Here is a 12,612-nt window from a genome sequence, read left to right as displayed (position 1 = left end):
ACCCAGAGTGATCTAATATTCTAAGCTTTGTAATTACTCCTTCTTTAAAAGAACACTGTCATTGAGAGTTACTCTTACATACTTCCATAAGAAGATTTTTATTAGTAACAGTGAGATTAGCTTTTCCATTCAAACAGAAAAAACCTTACACAGTGCTTTATGATAAACTGATTATTTTAAAGTTATGCTTATGTATAATTTCTGACTTACATTTTTCAGGCGGCGTTATTGTAATAGTCTGAGCTGTAAATTCTTCATCAAAATACCTGGTGTCTGTCTCAGATGTCACTTGAGGTTTAAAAGGAGGTACAAGCTGAAAGGGACCAAGAAACAAAATGGAATTACTATACCTGAAACCAGCCAAATTACTACCAGCAAAACAAGTAAGTTCTTTTTCCCTACACCCCAGATCAAACAAGTAGGTCTGTGGAGAGGCATCTGAGTCTCTAACTTCTAGTAAGAGATAGAAGCCATTAGAGTCAATCGCAAAAATACTAGTTCAGAATCTAGCTAATAGCACAGCACAGCTACATTCCAAGTATCACTCTCACACGACTTGTAGCAAATTTGAGCTGCATAAAGATAATTATCTAGAAAGTTTTCAGGCCATTCTAATTACCCTCATAGATGTCAGGCAAAGGTACCTCTAGGCACTTCACCACAACTGGGTGGTATAAATAGCTAAGGCAAAAAGGACTACACAAAGAGTATAGCAAGCACGATGCTTTTTTTTTTTTCAGGGTTAAGGCCTACATCCGAACTTACCTGTAGAAGAAATTATGTGAATGTGAAAATAAATTTTGTATTTGAAAAAAGGCCAGTTCATGCTTAAGTGGGTTGCTGGACCTAATCCTGCCTTCTGCTCTCATAGTACAGTGTGGTATTTCCCAACAGCAAATCACAAGTATTTGCTCACAGCTCACAGGCAGGACTTCCTTGCCCCTCTTTTGAACCAGCCTTGCTATCCATCCACGTTCTCCTCCAGAACAACCGCCTACAGGCCAAGGAGTTTAACTGGAAGGCATATTCAGTATGGAACATCACACTGCATGGTGCCAACCCAAAACGATACAGCAGTTTAGTGTGTATGATATTGCAAATGGGGGTAGGGTGGGGTGACAACGTTTTGGTTTGTACCTTGGAGCCCTTTGGTGTTATCTCCTCATACGCAATTTAAAACACACACCCTGAAGACAGAGTATCAATTTCCCTTTCTATACAACAGGTTACATTATTGCTCACTGATATTATCAGAGCTTGCGTGTGGGTTCACTAGTTTCATGTTCTCTCTCCTCTAGAACACCAACACCAAACAATTAATTTGTTCATTTACCCCACAGCAAAGGAAGCAGAACTGCTGTTAAACCCCCTCCCCTCACCAACTTCAATGCACTAGACACAATTTACAATACACGATGTACATTGCAGAAACTCTTCTTTTTGGTGATAATTTTTTACAATAGTAAGACTCTTCATTATTTTACTATGTTCAATGCACAGACTCTTTTTGGTTTTTGTACAGCTTGGAAAGATCTGCATGAACCGGTGAATGTTAGAAGCAGCTCTGGATCTTAGTGCTAACCAAAGGAAACTACACAACCCACAAATAGAGCCATCCAAAAACGCTCGCCTGCCCTATGAAGACTAGACTGGGTAAGTATGTACTGCTGCACAACCAGCCAAAGAAAGCAGGCTTTCAACAAGATGCTCTTCACAGTAGATCTCTATCCTGAAAATAATTAATTCCTAATACTTTACAGGTTGGGATGAGGCATAAATTATTAAAATGTGGTAAAGTGCATAAAAATGAGGCACTTAAACAGCAAGACAACAGCAAAAAAAAAATAAACAAAAGCACGTGTAGGTGCATACACTCACATAAAACTTATCTCCATTTTTTATCACCATTACAAATGCACACACAAACTTCCATTGTTTCCAAATCCAGGCTGAAAACTGCCACTCAGTTCTTTTCATGTTTTCCCTCTCCCATAGGACATATTACACTGACAGCTGGTAACGTGAAAGCCGTGTTAGCTGGAGAAAGATATCCTCACTGTATTGTACCTTGCAATATGAGAACCACACCAGAACGCTGGGTGGTTCTTTGGACGTGGGAGCAGATTCTTACAGCGTCCCTCCCACGATACAGCTACAAGTCCTTCAGCATTACCCTTGATTCAACAATTTGACTCTTTTCTCCCTGCAACAATTTATTTGTCCTTTTGAGCATATACTAAGAGCTCTATTTTATCTGATCCAAATCTTCAGTAACAGTCCAAGCAATTATTAAGCAAAAATAAATCTATCACTTGCATATACTTAAAACAGTACAATAAATCTGATTAATACTTTTACAGAACTAAATTCAGTTTTCCCTTACATTTTCCTGAATGGAAAACATACAACAGCAGGGGGGTGTTTGAAGTAAAGGTTTTGGGCATTGTAGGATAAATGCTTAAGGAGCTAACATATATAAACTCAACATCAGAAGAATCTTCCAGGTATAAATCCAGTTACATCCAGTGTTTAACAACAAAGTATTCTGTTCTATTGTACAAATTCCCTGCACTTTTACGAAAATTATTTTTGTAAGTGTCCTGGCCATCCCAATCAGTTCTGCACTATTAAAACAGATTTCCAAAGTTGTACATCCCACCAGCAAAGCAGCCACACAATTTCTGAGCACAGAGTTAACTCTAGTGCTTAGATGGCATCGCACGCTGCTATTTTTCTCATTTTTTGTCTCAGAGAAGAACACTCAGAAAGTAAAAAAAAAAAAAAATTACATGAAGCCAAGTAACATACTCTACTCAAAGCCAAGTGACCGCCACTGCACATCCTTTTAAAAGACACTTTCACAGTTCTCAACAACTGAAGTAAACATTAGATAAATTCAGTATGAAAAAAATCCATTAGATAACAAGATATTACAACAATTTTACTACTTCCCAATTGGGATCATTTTTCCAGATCAGAAACAAAAAATGCCATTTCACAAGAATTAAAACTTTCCACATGAAAATACAAGCCTAAGAAAAATTTTCTTGTTTCTAAAGTCAAGCACAAGAAACAATGTCTTTCCAATGGTGCAATACACGTCTCCAGTAGAACAAACCATTCTTGCTATGAAGTAAACCAGAGACCTTTCATGCTACAACTACTACATGAAGGAGAAAACACTCACTCTGCAGTCTTTAACAACTGTGATTTAGGTCAAAGTAAATGAAAAACAAAAGGAAGGGCAGGGTAAGATCATAATACATAGCAATGTATGGATCTGCAGCTGGAGAGGAAAAAGATTATGCATTAGCTGACAAGTTCTTCCTCAAAAACTTACTGGCTAATGACTGGTTTACTCAGGGGTTTTTTCCCTTTTTTTTTTGTCCACTGAAATGAACAGGCCTCTCTACAACTTTAGATCACCTCCTTGTTCCCTCCATCTATCTGCAATAGTAATGGTTATGAAACTACTTCAAAAACTTTATTTTAGGAAGAGAAGCACAGTACTAAATTACTCTTAAGGAACAAATAATTACAGTAACAATTTCAAACAGGTATGAAAAGCACCATTAAAACAAAATTCACCAGTGATGGCAGGAAGTTGGTGTTCCAATTCGACGCTCAGTAGCTAGGCTTAATAGAAAACTGTTTATCAATAGCATCCAGTAAGTCAGCTGTCAAAAATTCCAGTTAGGGCTGAAGTTTAGCTGTCTGGGGAAATGAAACTAGTAAAACACATGAAATTCCAGGCTGTAACCAGAGAGAGGAACCCAATGCAAATTTATGTCACCAGTGTTTTAGGATTCATTCATCTTACAGCAGTACCTTTCATATCCTGGACATTAAAAGCAGTCGGAAACTTCAGTGACTGCAAAAACAAACTGTGGCCATGTGGCTCTCCACAACAGCTTACACTGGTATTTATACAAGCTCTGCCCTCACATACACCAACCATCCCCTACAGCCTACGGAAAAGAGGAAACGGTAGGTGAGATTAAGACATAAGGATACAACTCAACAGAGAGCAGCAGGAAGGTTTCTTAATTCTTTCTGTACACTTTGCCTCCTTGCTTCACAGAATCATTTCCACCAGCACAGCTGCGAGGACAGCCAGAACTGGGGACCGCCCCTTTTGATCTGTTCTATCCCACCTACACCAAACCAACCGTGGCTAAAGTCTTGTGGACATTCCACTCCAGACTCCTGATCTGCCACCAAAGGCACACCTCCCCCTCCCTCAAGTAAATTCTTTCTCTGACCTTCATGTAATTGTTGGGACACTTGCAAGACACACTCCCAATTCTAATGGGAGAACCTCTAAAATAACTTACTGGTTCCTGCAGAATTCTTGTCAAAAAATGAGGAAGTGGCACACGGAGCTCAGGCATCACCTCCAGAAGAAAATGAGAGGAATGAAGTAAGAAATCCTTTTCTAATAACCCTTCAGACAAAGCAGAAGCACAGAGTATGGTATAAATGATGCACGCAAGTGTACGCAGAGGGACACAGTACTTCAACATCACTGGAGACAGAGCCATTCAAGACAGATTTTGTAAGCCATGTCACCAACGTGCCAGGCCATGCTACAGAAACTTGGCAATCATCTTTCTGGAGGGGTGCCACCTTTGTTCAGTAATTGTCAGTTTTTATTTAAAAACAGAAAGCAAAATCTCCGCAACTTTCAGCTGTAATGAAACCATTAGAAAGACAAATAAGGTGCAACTGCTGCAGAGATAACCACTTAAATTGACACAGAGCCTGAATAACAACTCAGAAGCTTCTCCATACATCCCAAGGGAGACTGAAGCTGAGGCTCAATGACAAAGAACAAAACACCTAACATTAACTACAGCTCTGATGATCACAACATGAAGGTGCCTCTCTACACCCAGCAGCATTTCATGTTTGGTGCCACAAGGAAATGGTATCCAGCTGCTATCGCCACAGCTTTTCCCCACTTCTGACCTGAGAAGTCAGAAAGTCCAAGAGTAATGTGAGCCCCGCAAGGCAGACCCAGTAACCTGCACCAAAAAGGAGTAAGACAAGCTTTTGTTAAGCACAGCCCCTGTCACTCTGCATGAAAATTGCACTGCTCAGGCCCGGTTGCCAAGGTTTACTACAGGACGATTTTCCTCCTCAAGCAATCTGTGCAAATTCAGGCAGAACACACTCGAACCAGAGAGAAGACTGCACCTTCAGCACCTAGCAATTTAATCAAAGGACCAGAAATATAGATTTTCTGTGTTCATGCATTACACACACACTCACACATATATACGTGTGTGTGTGTGTGTGTGTGTGTGTGTGTACAAACAAGGAAATAAAAGTCTAAACTCAGTGTGAGTTCACTGACTATAAGAGCTGATATTCAAGACAAAAATCCAATTTCACACCCATCTGTCAAGGTGAATCTGCCCCGACCATTTCCAAGGCTTGGTGTTAGAAATGACAGCAGAAGCAGTATCAAATTCTAAGTGTCTTTATTATCTCCAGTGAATGGCATTTCCATTTGGCATCCATCGAGAGCAGCGTGTGAGAAACACCACTGTTTTTCCACAGTTCAAGACCTGGGAAACTTGCCACCCATCTCTCGGGGGAAGGAAAGGGGCAGGGACAGTACCTGACGGTTACAGTCACACAGAGATGAACAGACAGGCTCTATCCTACACCTTGAGCTTTCTCACGCTTACTGAACAACTGCACAAATACTTCAGTATGAGAGAAAATACATAACATTATTTGCTCACAGATAATCTGACAGGAATCATTTGTCTTGGTGTTGTATAGGAAGTGGCTGAAGCTGCTTCAAAGTAACTGTGATGCACTTGAAGCGCTTGATCTGCCAAATGAAAAATATGATGCTTAAGAACAACAACCTGATCTTCCTTCTTTTAATTTAAAGGGAATTTTCCTTCCAATTAACTCAAAATTAACACTACCATAAGAATCTCATCCACGAACAGACTGCAGCTGAATAGTACTCTGAGATAGTGTGAAAGGAGTAAGAGGAGCAGCTATACACCATTCCCACTGAATTATTCATTTAAATAAACTAGATAATTAGATTATAATCTCCAAATTCCCAAACACGATCATTCTTTATGTTATCATATAGATACTAAAGAGTGTGCACTGTTGTTCAATTTCAGGTTTTACTCAAAATGAATAACTATTTGAATCTTACTTATGATTCAACTTCAGTATGACATTCCAAGTTGTCCAATTAAAAGAAATCACTGCCACATCCCAACACATATGCCTCTTCTTTATTCATACATTACAATGTGAGATGAATTCTGCATTTCTCACAGCTTATGTATTTTGAAAATTTATTATAAAAATAACTACAAAACAGGTATTTCAATAATTCCTTGTATTGTCATCATATGCTGTATTTCAACCTAGTTTATTATACAAGTCTGACATATGTCAAACACTATGTCAAATGTTACAGTTCTTTCTGACTATGGAAGTTAATTAAGTATTGGTAATTAAGCATTCATGATTTGATGTCCAGAAATCAAACTTTCATCTACCTTAAACTTTCCTGGAGAACAAAAACTGCAAAGTTGTTATTTTCAAGAATCAAACAGAAGAGACAGATTAGCCTAATCAGAATGGTGGAAAAAATAAATTATACTGTGAGAAGAGAATGGGGTCACATCACTGAGATACGCCTTCGTATTTCACAGAATCACACAGAATCACAGAATGTTAGGGATTGGAAGGGACCTCGAAAGATCATCTAGTCCAATCCCCCTGCCGGGGCAGGATTGCCTAGACCATATCACACAGGAACGCGTCCAGGCGGGTTTTGAATGTCTCCAGAGAAGGAGACTCCACAACCTCTCTGGGCAGCCTGTTCCAGTGTTCGGTCACCCTTACAGTAAAGAAGTTTTTCCTCAAATTTAAGTGGAACCTCCTGTGCTCCAGCTTGCACCCATTGCCCCTTGTCCTGTCAAGGGATGTCACTGAGAAGAGCCTGGCTCCATCCTCTTGACACTTGCCCTTTACATATTTATAAACATTAATGAGGTCACCCCTCAGTCTCCTCTTCTCTAAGCTAAAGAGACCCAGCTCCCTCAGCCTCTCCTCATAAGGGAGATGTTCCACCCCCTTAATCATCTTTGTGGCTCTGCGCTGGACTCTCTCTAGCAGTCCCCTGTCCTTCTTGAACTGAGGGGCCCAGAACTGGACACAATACTCCAGATGCGGCCTCACCAGGGCAGAGTAGAGGGGGAGGAGAACCTCTCTCGACCTACTAACCACACCCCTTCTAATACAGCCCAGGATGCCATTGGCCTTCTTGGCCACAAGGGCACACTGCTGGCTCATGGTCATCCTGTTGTCCACTAGGACCCCCAGGTCCCTTTCCCCTACACTGCTCTCCAACAGCTCTGTCCCCAACTTGTACTGGTACATGGGGTTGTTCTTGCCCAGGTGCAGGACTCTACACTTGCCCTTGTTATATTTCATTAAATTTCTCCCCGCCCAACTCTCCAGCCTGTCCAGGTCTCTCTGAATGGCTGCGCAGCCTTCCGGCATCTCAGCCACTCCTCCCAGTTTTGTGTCATCAGCAAACTTGCTGACAGCGCACTCTAATCCCTCATCCAAGTCATTAATGAATATATTGAATAGAACTGGTCCCAGAACCGACCCTTGCGGAACTCCGCTAGACACAGACCTCCAACTGGACTCTGTCCCGCTGACCACTACTCTCTGGCTTCTTTCCTTCAGCCAGTTCACAATCCACCTCACTACCCGATCATCCAGACCACACTTCCTCAGTTTAGCTGCGAGGATGCTGGGGGAGACCGTGTCAAACGCTTTACTGAAATCGAGATAGACCACATCCACAGCTTTACCATCATCTATCCACCGGGTAACATCCTCATAAAAGGCTATCAAGTTGGTTGAGCAAGACTTCCCGTTGGTGAAGCCATGTTGACTGCCCCTAATGATCCCCCTATCCTTGATGTGCCTAGAGACAGCACCAAGAACAAGTTGTTCCATCACCTTTCCGGGGATGGAGGTGAGGCTGACCGGTCTATAGTTACCCGGGTCCTCCTTCTTGCCCTTTTTGAAGACTGGAGTGACATTCGCTTTCCTCCAGTCCTCAGGCACCTCTCCTGTTGCCCATGACTTAGCAAAGATGATGGAGAGTGGCCTAGCAATGACTTCCGCCAGCTCCCTCAGCACCCGCGGGTGCATCACATCAGGGCCCATGGATTTATGGACATCCAGGTTGCTTAATTGGTCCCTGACCCAGCCCTCATCAACCAAGACAGATTCCTCCTCTATCCTGACTTCTTCTGAGGCCGCAGGGGTCCAGGGATCCTCAGGACAGCCTCCAACAGTATAGACAGAGGCAAAGAAGGCATTCAGTAACTCCGCCTTCTTTTTTTCCTCTGTCTCCAGGACCCCCACCTCATTCATCAGAGGGCCTACATTGCCTCTAGTGTTGGCTTTACCTTCAATGTATTTGAAGAAGCCCTTTCTGTTGTCCTTGACCTCTCTTGCAAGGTTTAATTCCAAGGAGGCCTTAGCTTTCCTAGTTGCCTCCCTACATCCTCTGACAACAGACTTATATTCCTCCCAAGTGGCCAGCCCCTCCTTCCACGATCTGATGTGTTTCATCACAAGCATGCTCAGTTGGAAGTGCTGAAAACATGTCACAATTCACAGACTTCTCAACTCAAAACAAAAGTATTTGTATTAACAAAATAGCTAACTTACTAAATGACATTCCAAGTAAACAGTCTATATTCACGTAAACTGAAATTCATTAACTTACAAAATACCACAATAAAACATTTTAAAAGGACACTAGCAAAGCTTGTCTCAAAATGCTATATTTTTCCGATGCGTATCTGCTAATACATGTTCCCTCATTTATACATCTTTTAAGCTCCCCTCAAAGAAAATGCTTGGTGACTCTAAAAATCATGCAGAGGTACTAACAACACAAAACCTTAGTTTGGTGTTTCAACATTAGATCCTCAACAAAAATATTTTAATTAAAAATATGTAAGTCCTTTAAAATACTGACTTTCCTTTCCTAACAATAATTTTTTGTCCTTTTTCTGATATTAGCTCAGTTACCAAAGGGAAAAGGAGCAGATGCAATTACGCACTCTGTCAGTCTGTACGTCCTTCCCTCACAAATTCCGAATGGCCGGGCAAACGCACCATGACAGAGAGAAGACTAGGCACATACACACTGCCCACAGAATTTCTGAATCTAGTTTACTGAATAAAAGAGAGACATCCCTGTTATTCCCCCCTAAACTAGAGTTTCCACTGAAGGAAAGACATAATTTGAGTGGAGCTTCAAGCCGGTCAGTAAGCATTGATGGAGGGACTGGTTCATCCCCACACCTGACCCAGAAGCAGGCAGCCTGCTGCCCAGCCAGCAGTCACAGCATGGCGAGGTGCTAGAAGTACCCCGTTGCACCCTGCTAGGACACGGCACGCGGTGGTCCTAGGCAGGGCGGGGAGGAAGAGCTGGGATTCACTGGTGGAAGGACACACAACACAAATCCACAGGAAGACAAGCTTCAGCAGGGGGTTTTGCCCATGGACAAACTCTGTTTTCCAAGTGATATGACACTGATACAACAGACAGAGAGAAACCACAACCCCCAGGACTACAGCAACAAGTAAGAATCAGACACACTTATGTCTATTTTCCCCCCTGTAAATTCAAGCAGCTGGGGGAAGGAGTGGTAATCGACCACTAGGTCTGCCCATATAGTTTATTAAAGTAACACTGGAAACACAATGAAAAGATCAGACTGGTTAGCAGTTTTCTGATCTTTTTACTACTTCGTATGGCAACAACACAAAAGCAAGTAATGAGGGTCATTTCTACAGGCTTTGTTGCACTGCAGGTAATCGTACAAAAATAGTACAACTCAAACAGCAACGGCCTAAAACCAGATGTTGGTATTTTCCTATTTCCCTCCTGCCCTTTCCCTTAAAATCTGATACACCGAAGTACTTAAACATGCATTGAAGATTATAGTTCTATTGCAGATTTTGCCAGGCCTGAACCCAGGGCTTCAGTCACGGGATTTCAACATCTGCTGTTGCTGTGTCTTAAGTAAAGCAAAGGCAGTCACAGCTGAAAGGTAAGGAACAGCTTCTTGCAGCTGTCAGACTTCACGCTGAAAGTCGCTGCCTCCACACTGAGATAGAGGCCTTTGCAAGTGCTGTGCCTGCAGCCAAGTCAGACACCCCAGCTTCAACCATTACTGCCACTTGCCCCTGCTCCCTTCCCAGTACTAACAAATACATTTGTTAGCACTCCCTACTTCGCTTCAGGAGCAGTCGGAGGTATTATCAGAAACCAGGAGATATATGTATCTCAGCCCAAATTCCCATATGGTTTCTTTCTTCTTTCATCCATATTACATGCAGAAGGAAACCCAGGTTTTGCTAAAAGGTCTGGATCTTCTTTGACAGGATGCTACCGGAGTGCTTTAAGCTGCAAGCCTGAAGACGTACCCAAATTCCTACCTTTAAATTAATGCCCGTGTGGTTTTTGTTCGGTGAAAGACCCTAGACAGAACATCCAGCAACTTAAGAATATTTCTGCAACCCAATTAAAAATATGCTAAAACACTTCTTAAATGAGTAACAGAGAAATCTCAAAAAGCTTCCTGATTCTAGCTAACAATAAAACAAACATTTTATTTAGAAGTATATGGGCTTTGGAAGTCTTCAGAGTTTGCCAAACTATTCAATTTCTCATACTCGGGCACAGAGATAAAAACTCATCAGGGCTGAGATGATCACAGGAAGAACCTGGCACAGGCTGCTCTCTTTCATATGCCCTCATGGTTTTTCTGCCAAAAATAAAGACATCTGATCACAAATCACAGAATCACAGAATGTTAGGGATTGGAAGGGACCTCGAAAGATCATCTAGTCTAATCCCCCTGCCGGAGCAGGATTACCTAGATCATGTCACACAGGAACGTGTCCAGGCGGGTTTTGAAAGTCTCCAGAGAAGGAGACTCCACAACCTCTCTGGGCAGCCTGTTCCAGTGTTCAGTTACCCTCACCGTAAAGAAGTTTTTCCTCATATTTAAGTGGAACCTCCTGTGTTCCAGCTTGCACCCATTGCCCCTTGTCCTGTCAAGGGATGTCACTGAGAAGAGCCTGGCTCCATCCTCATGACACTTGCCCTTTACATATTTATAAACATTAATGAGGTCACCCCTCAGTCTCCTCTTCTCTAAGCTAAAGAGACCCAGCTCCCTCAGCCTCTCCTCATAAGGGAGATGTTCCACTCCCTTAATCATCTTCGTGGCTCTGCACTGGACTCTCTCTAGCAGTTCCCTGTCCTTCTTGAACTGAGGGGCCCAGAACTGGACACAATATTCCAGATGCGGCCTCACCAGGGCAGAGTAGAGGGGGAGGACAACCTCTCTCGACCTGCTAACCACACCCCTTCTAATACAGCCCAGGATGCCATTGGCCTTCTTGGCCACAAGGGCACACTGCTGGCTCATGGTCATCCTGTTGTCCACTAGGACCCCCAGGTCCCTTTCCCCTACGCTGCTCTCCAACAGCTCTGCCCCCAACTTGTACTGGTACATGGGGTTGTTCTTGCCCAGGTGCAGGACTCTACACTTGCCCTTGTTATATTTCATTAAATTTCTCCCCGCCCAACTCTCCAGCCTGTCCAGGTCTCTCTGAATGGCTGCGCAGCCTTCCGGCACGTCAGCCACTCCTCCCAGTTTTGTGTCATCAGCAAACTTGCTGACAGTGCACTCTATTGCCTCATCCAAGTCATTAATGAATATATTGAATAGAACTGGTCCCAGTACCGACCCTTGAGGGACTCCGCTAGACACAGGCCTCCAACTGGACTCTGTCCCATTGACCACCACTCTCTGGCTTCTTTCCTTCAGCCAGTTCACAATCCACCTCACTACCCGATCATCCAGACCACACTTCCCCAGTTTAGCTGCGAGGATGCTGGGGGAGACCGTGTCAAACGCTTTACTGAAATCGAGATAGACCACATCCACAGCTTTATCATCATCTATCCACCGGGTAACATCCTCATAAAAGGCTATCAAGTTGGTTGAGCATGACTTCCCCTTGGTGAAGCCATGCTGAGTGCCCCTAATGATCCCCCTATCCTTGATGTGCCTAGAGACAGCACCAAGAACAAGTTGTTCCATCACCTTTCCGGGGATGGAGGTGAGGCTGACCAGTCTATAGTTACCCGGGTCCTCCTTCTTGCCCTTTTTGAAGACTGGAGTGACATTCGCTTTCCTCCAGTCCTCAGACACCTCTCCCGTTGCCCACAACTTAGTAAAGATGATGGAGAGTGGCCTAGCAATGACTTCCGCCAGCTCCCTCAGCACCCGCGGGTGCATCACATCAGGGCCCATGGATTTACGGACATCCAGATTGCTTAATTGGTCCCTGACCCAGCCCTCATCTACCAAGACAGATTCCTCCTCTATCCTGACTTCTTCTGAGGCCGCAGGGGTCCGGGGCTCCTCAGGACAGCCTCCAGCAGTATAGACAGAGGCAAAGAAGGCATTCAGTAACTCCGCCTTCTTTTTATCCTCTGTCTCCAGGGCCCCCACC

The 12,612-nt window shown here is 43.3% G+C and overlaps 1 protein-coding gene across 2 annotated transcripts in view; it reads right to left on the bottom strand.

Annotated features, from left to right (window-relative positions):
* Positions 1-12,612, bottom strand: part of AKT3 (AKT serine/threonine kinase 3) — a 171,952-nt gene that overhangs the window by 10,079 nt on the left and 149,261 nt on the right. For both annotated transcript variants that reach the window (XM_068408690.1, XM_068408607.1), the window contains exon 13: positions 211-313. In XM_068408690.1, the coding sequence (XP_068264791.1) occupies positions 211-313 (103 nt within the window). The remainder of the gene's footprint in view (positions 1-210; positions 314-12,612) is intronic.

The sequence above is a fragment of the Nyctibius grandis genome, chromosome 1, assembly GCF_013368605.1.
Source record: "Nyctibius grandis isolate bNycGra1 chromosome 1, bNycGra1.pri, whole genome shotgun sequence".
Classification (NCBI taxonomy): Eukaryota; Metazoa; Chordata; class Aves; order Nyctibiiformes; family Nyctibiidae; genus Nyctibius; species Nyctibius grandis.
Note: the sequence above shows the minus strand (reverse complement) of the source record. Positions and strands in the feature narration are given on the sequence as shown.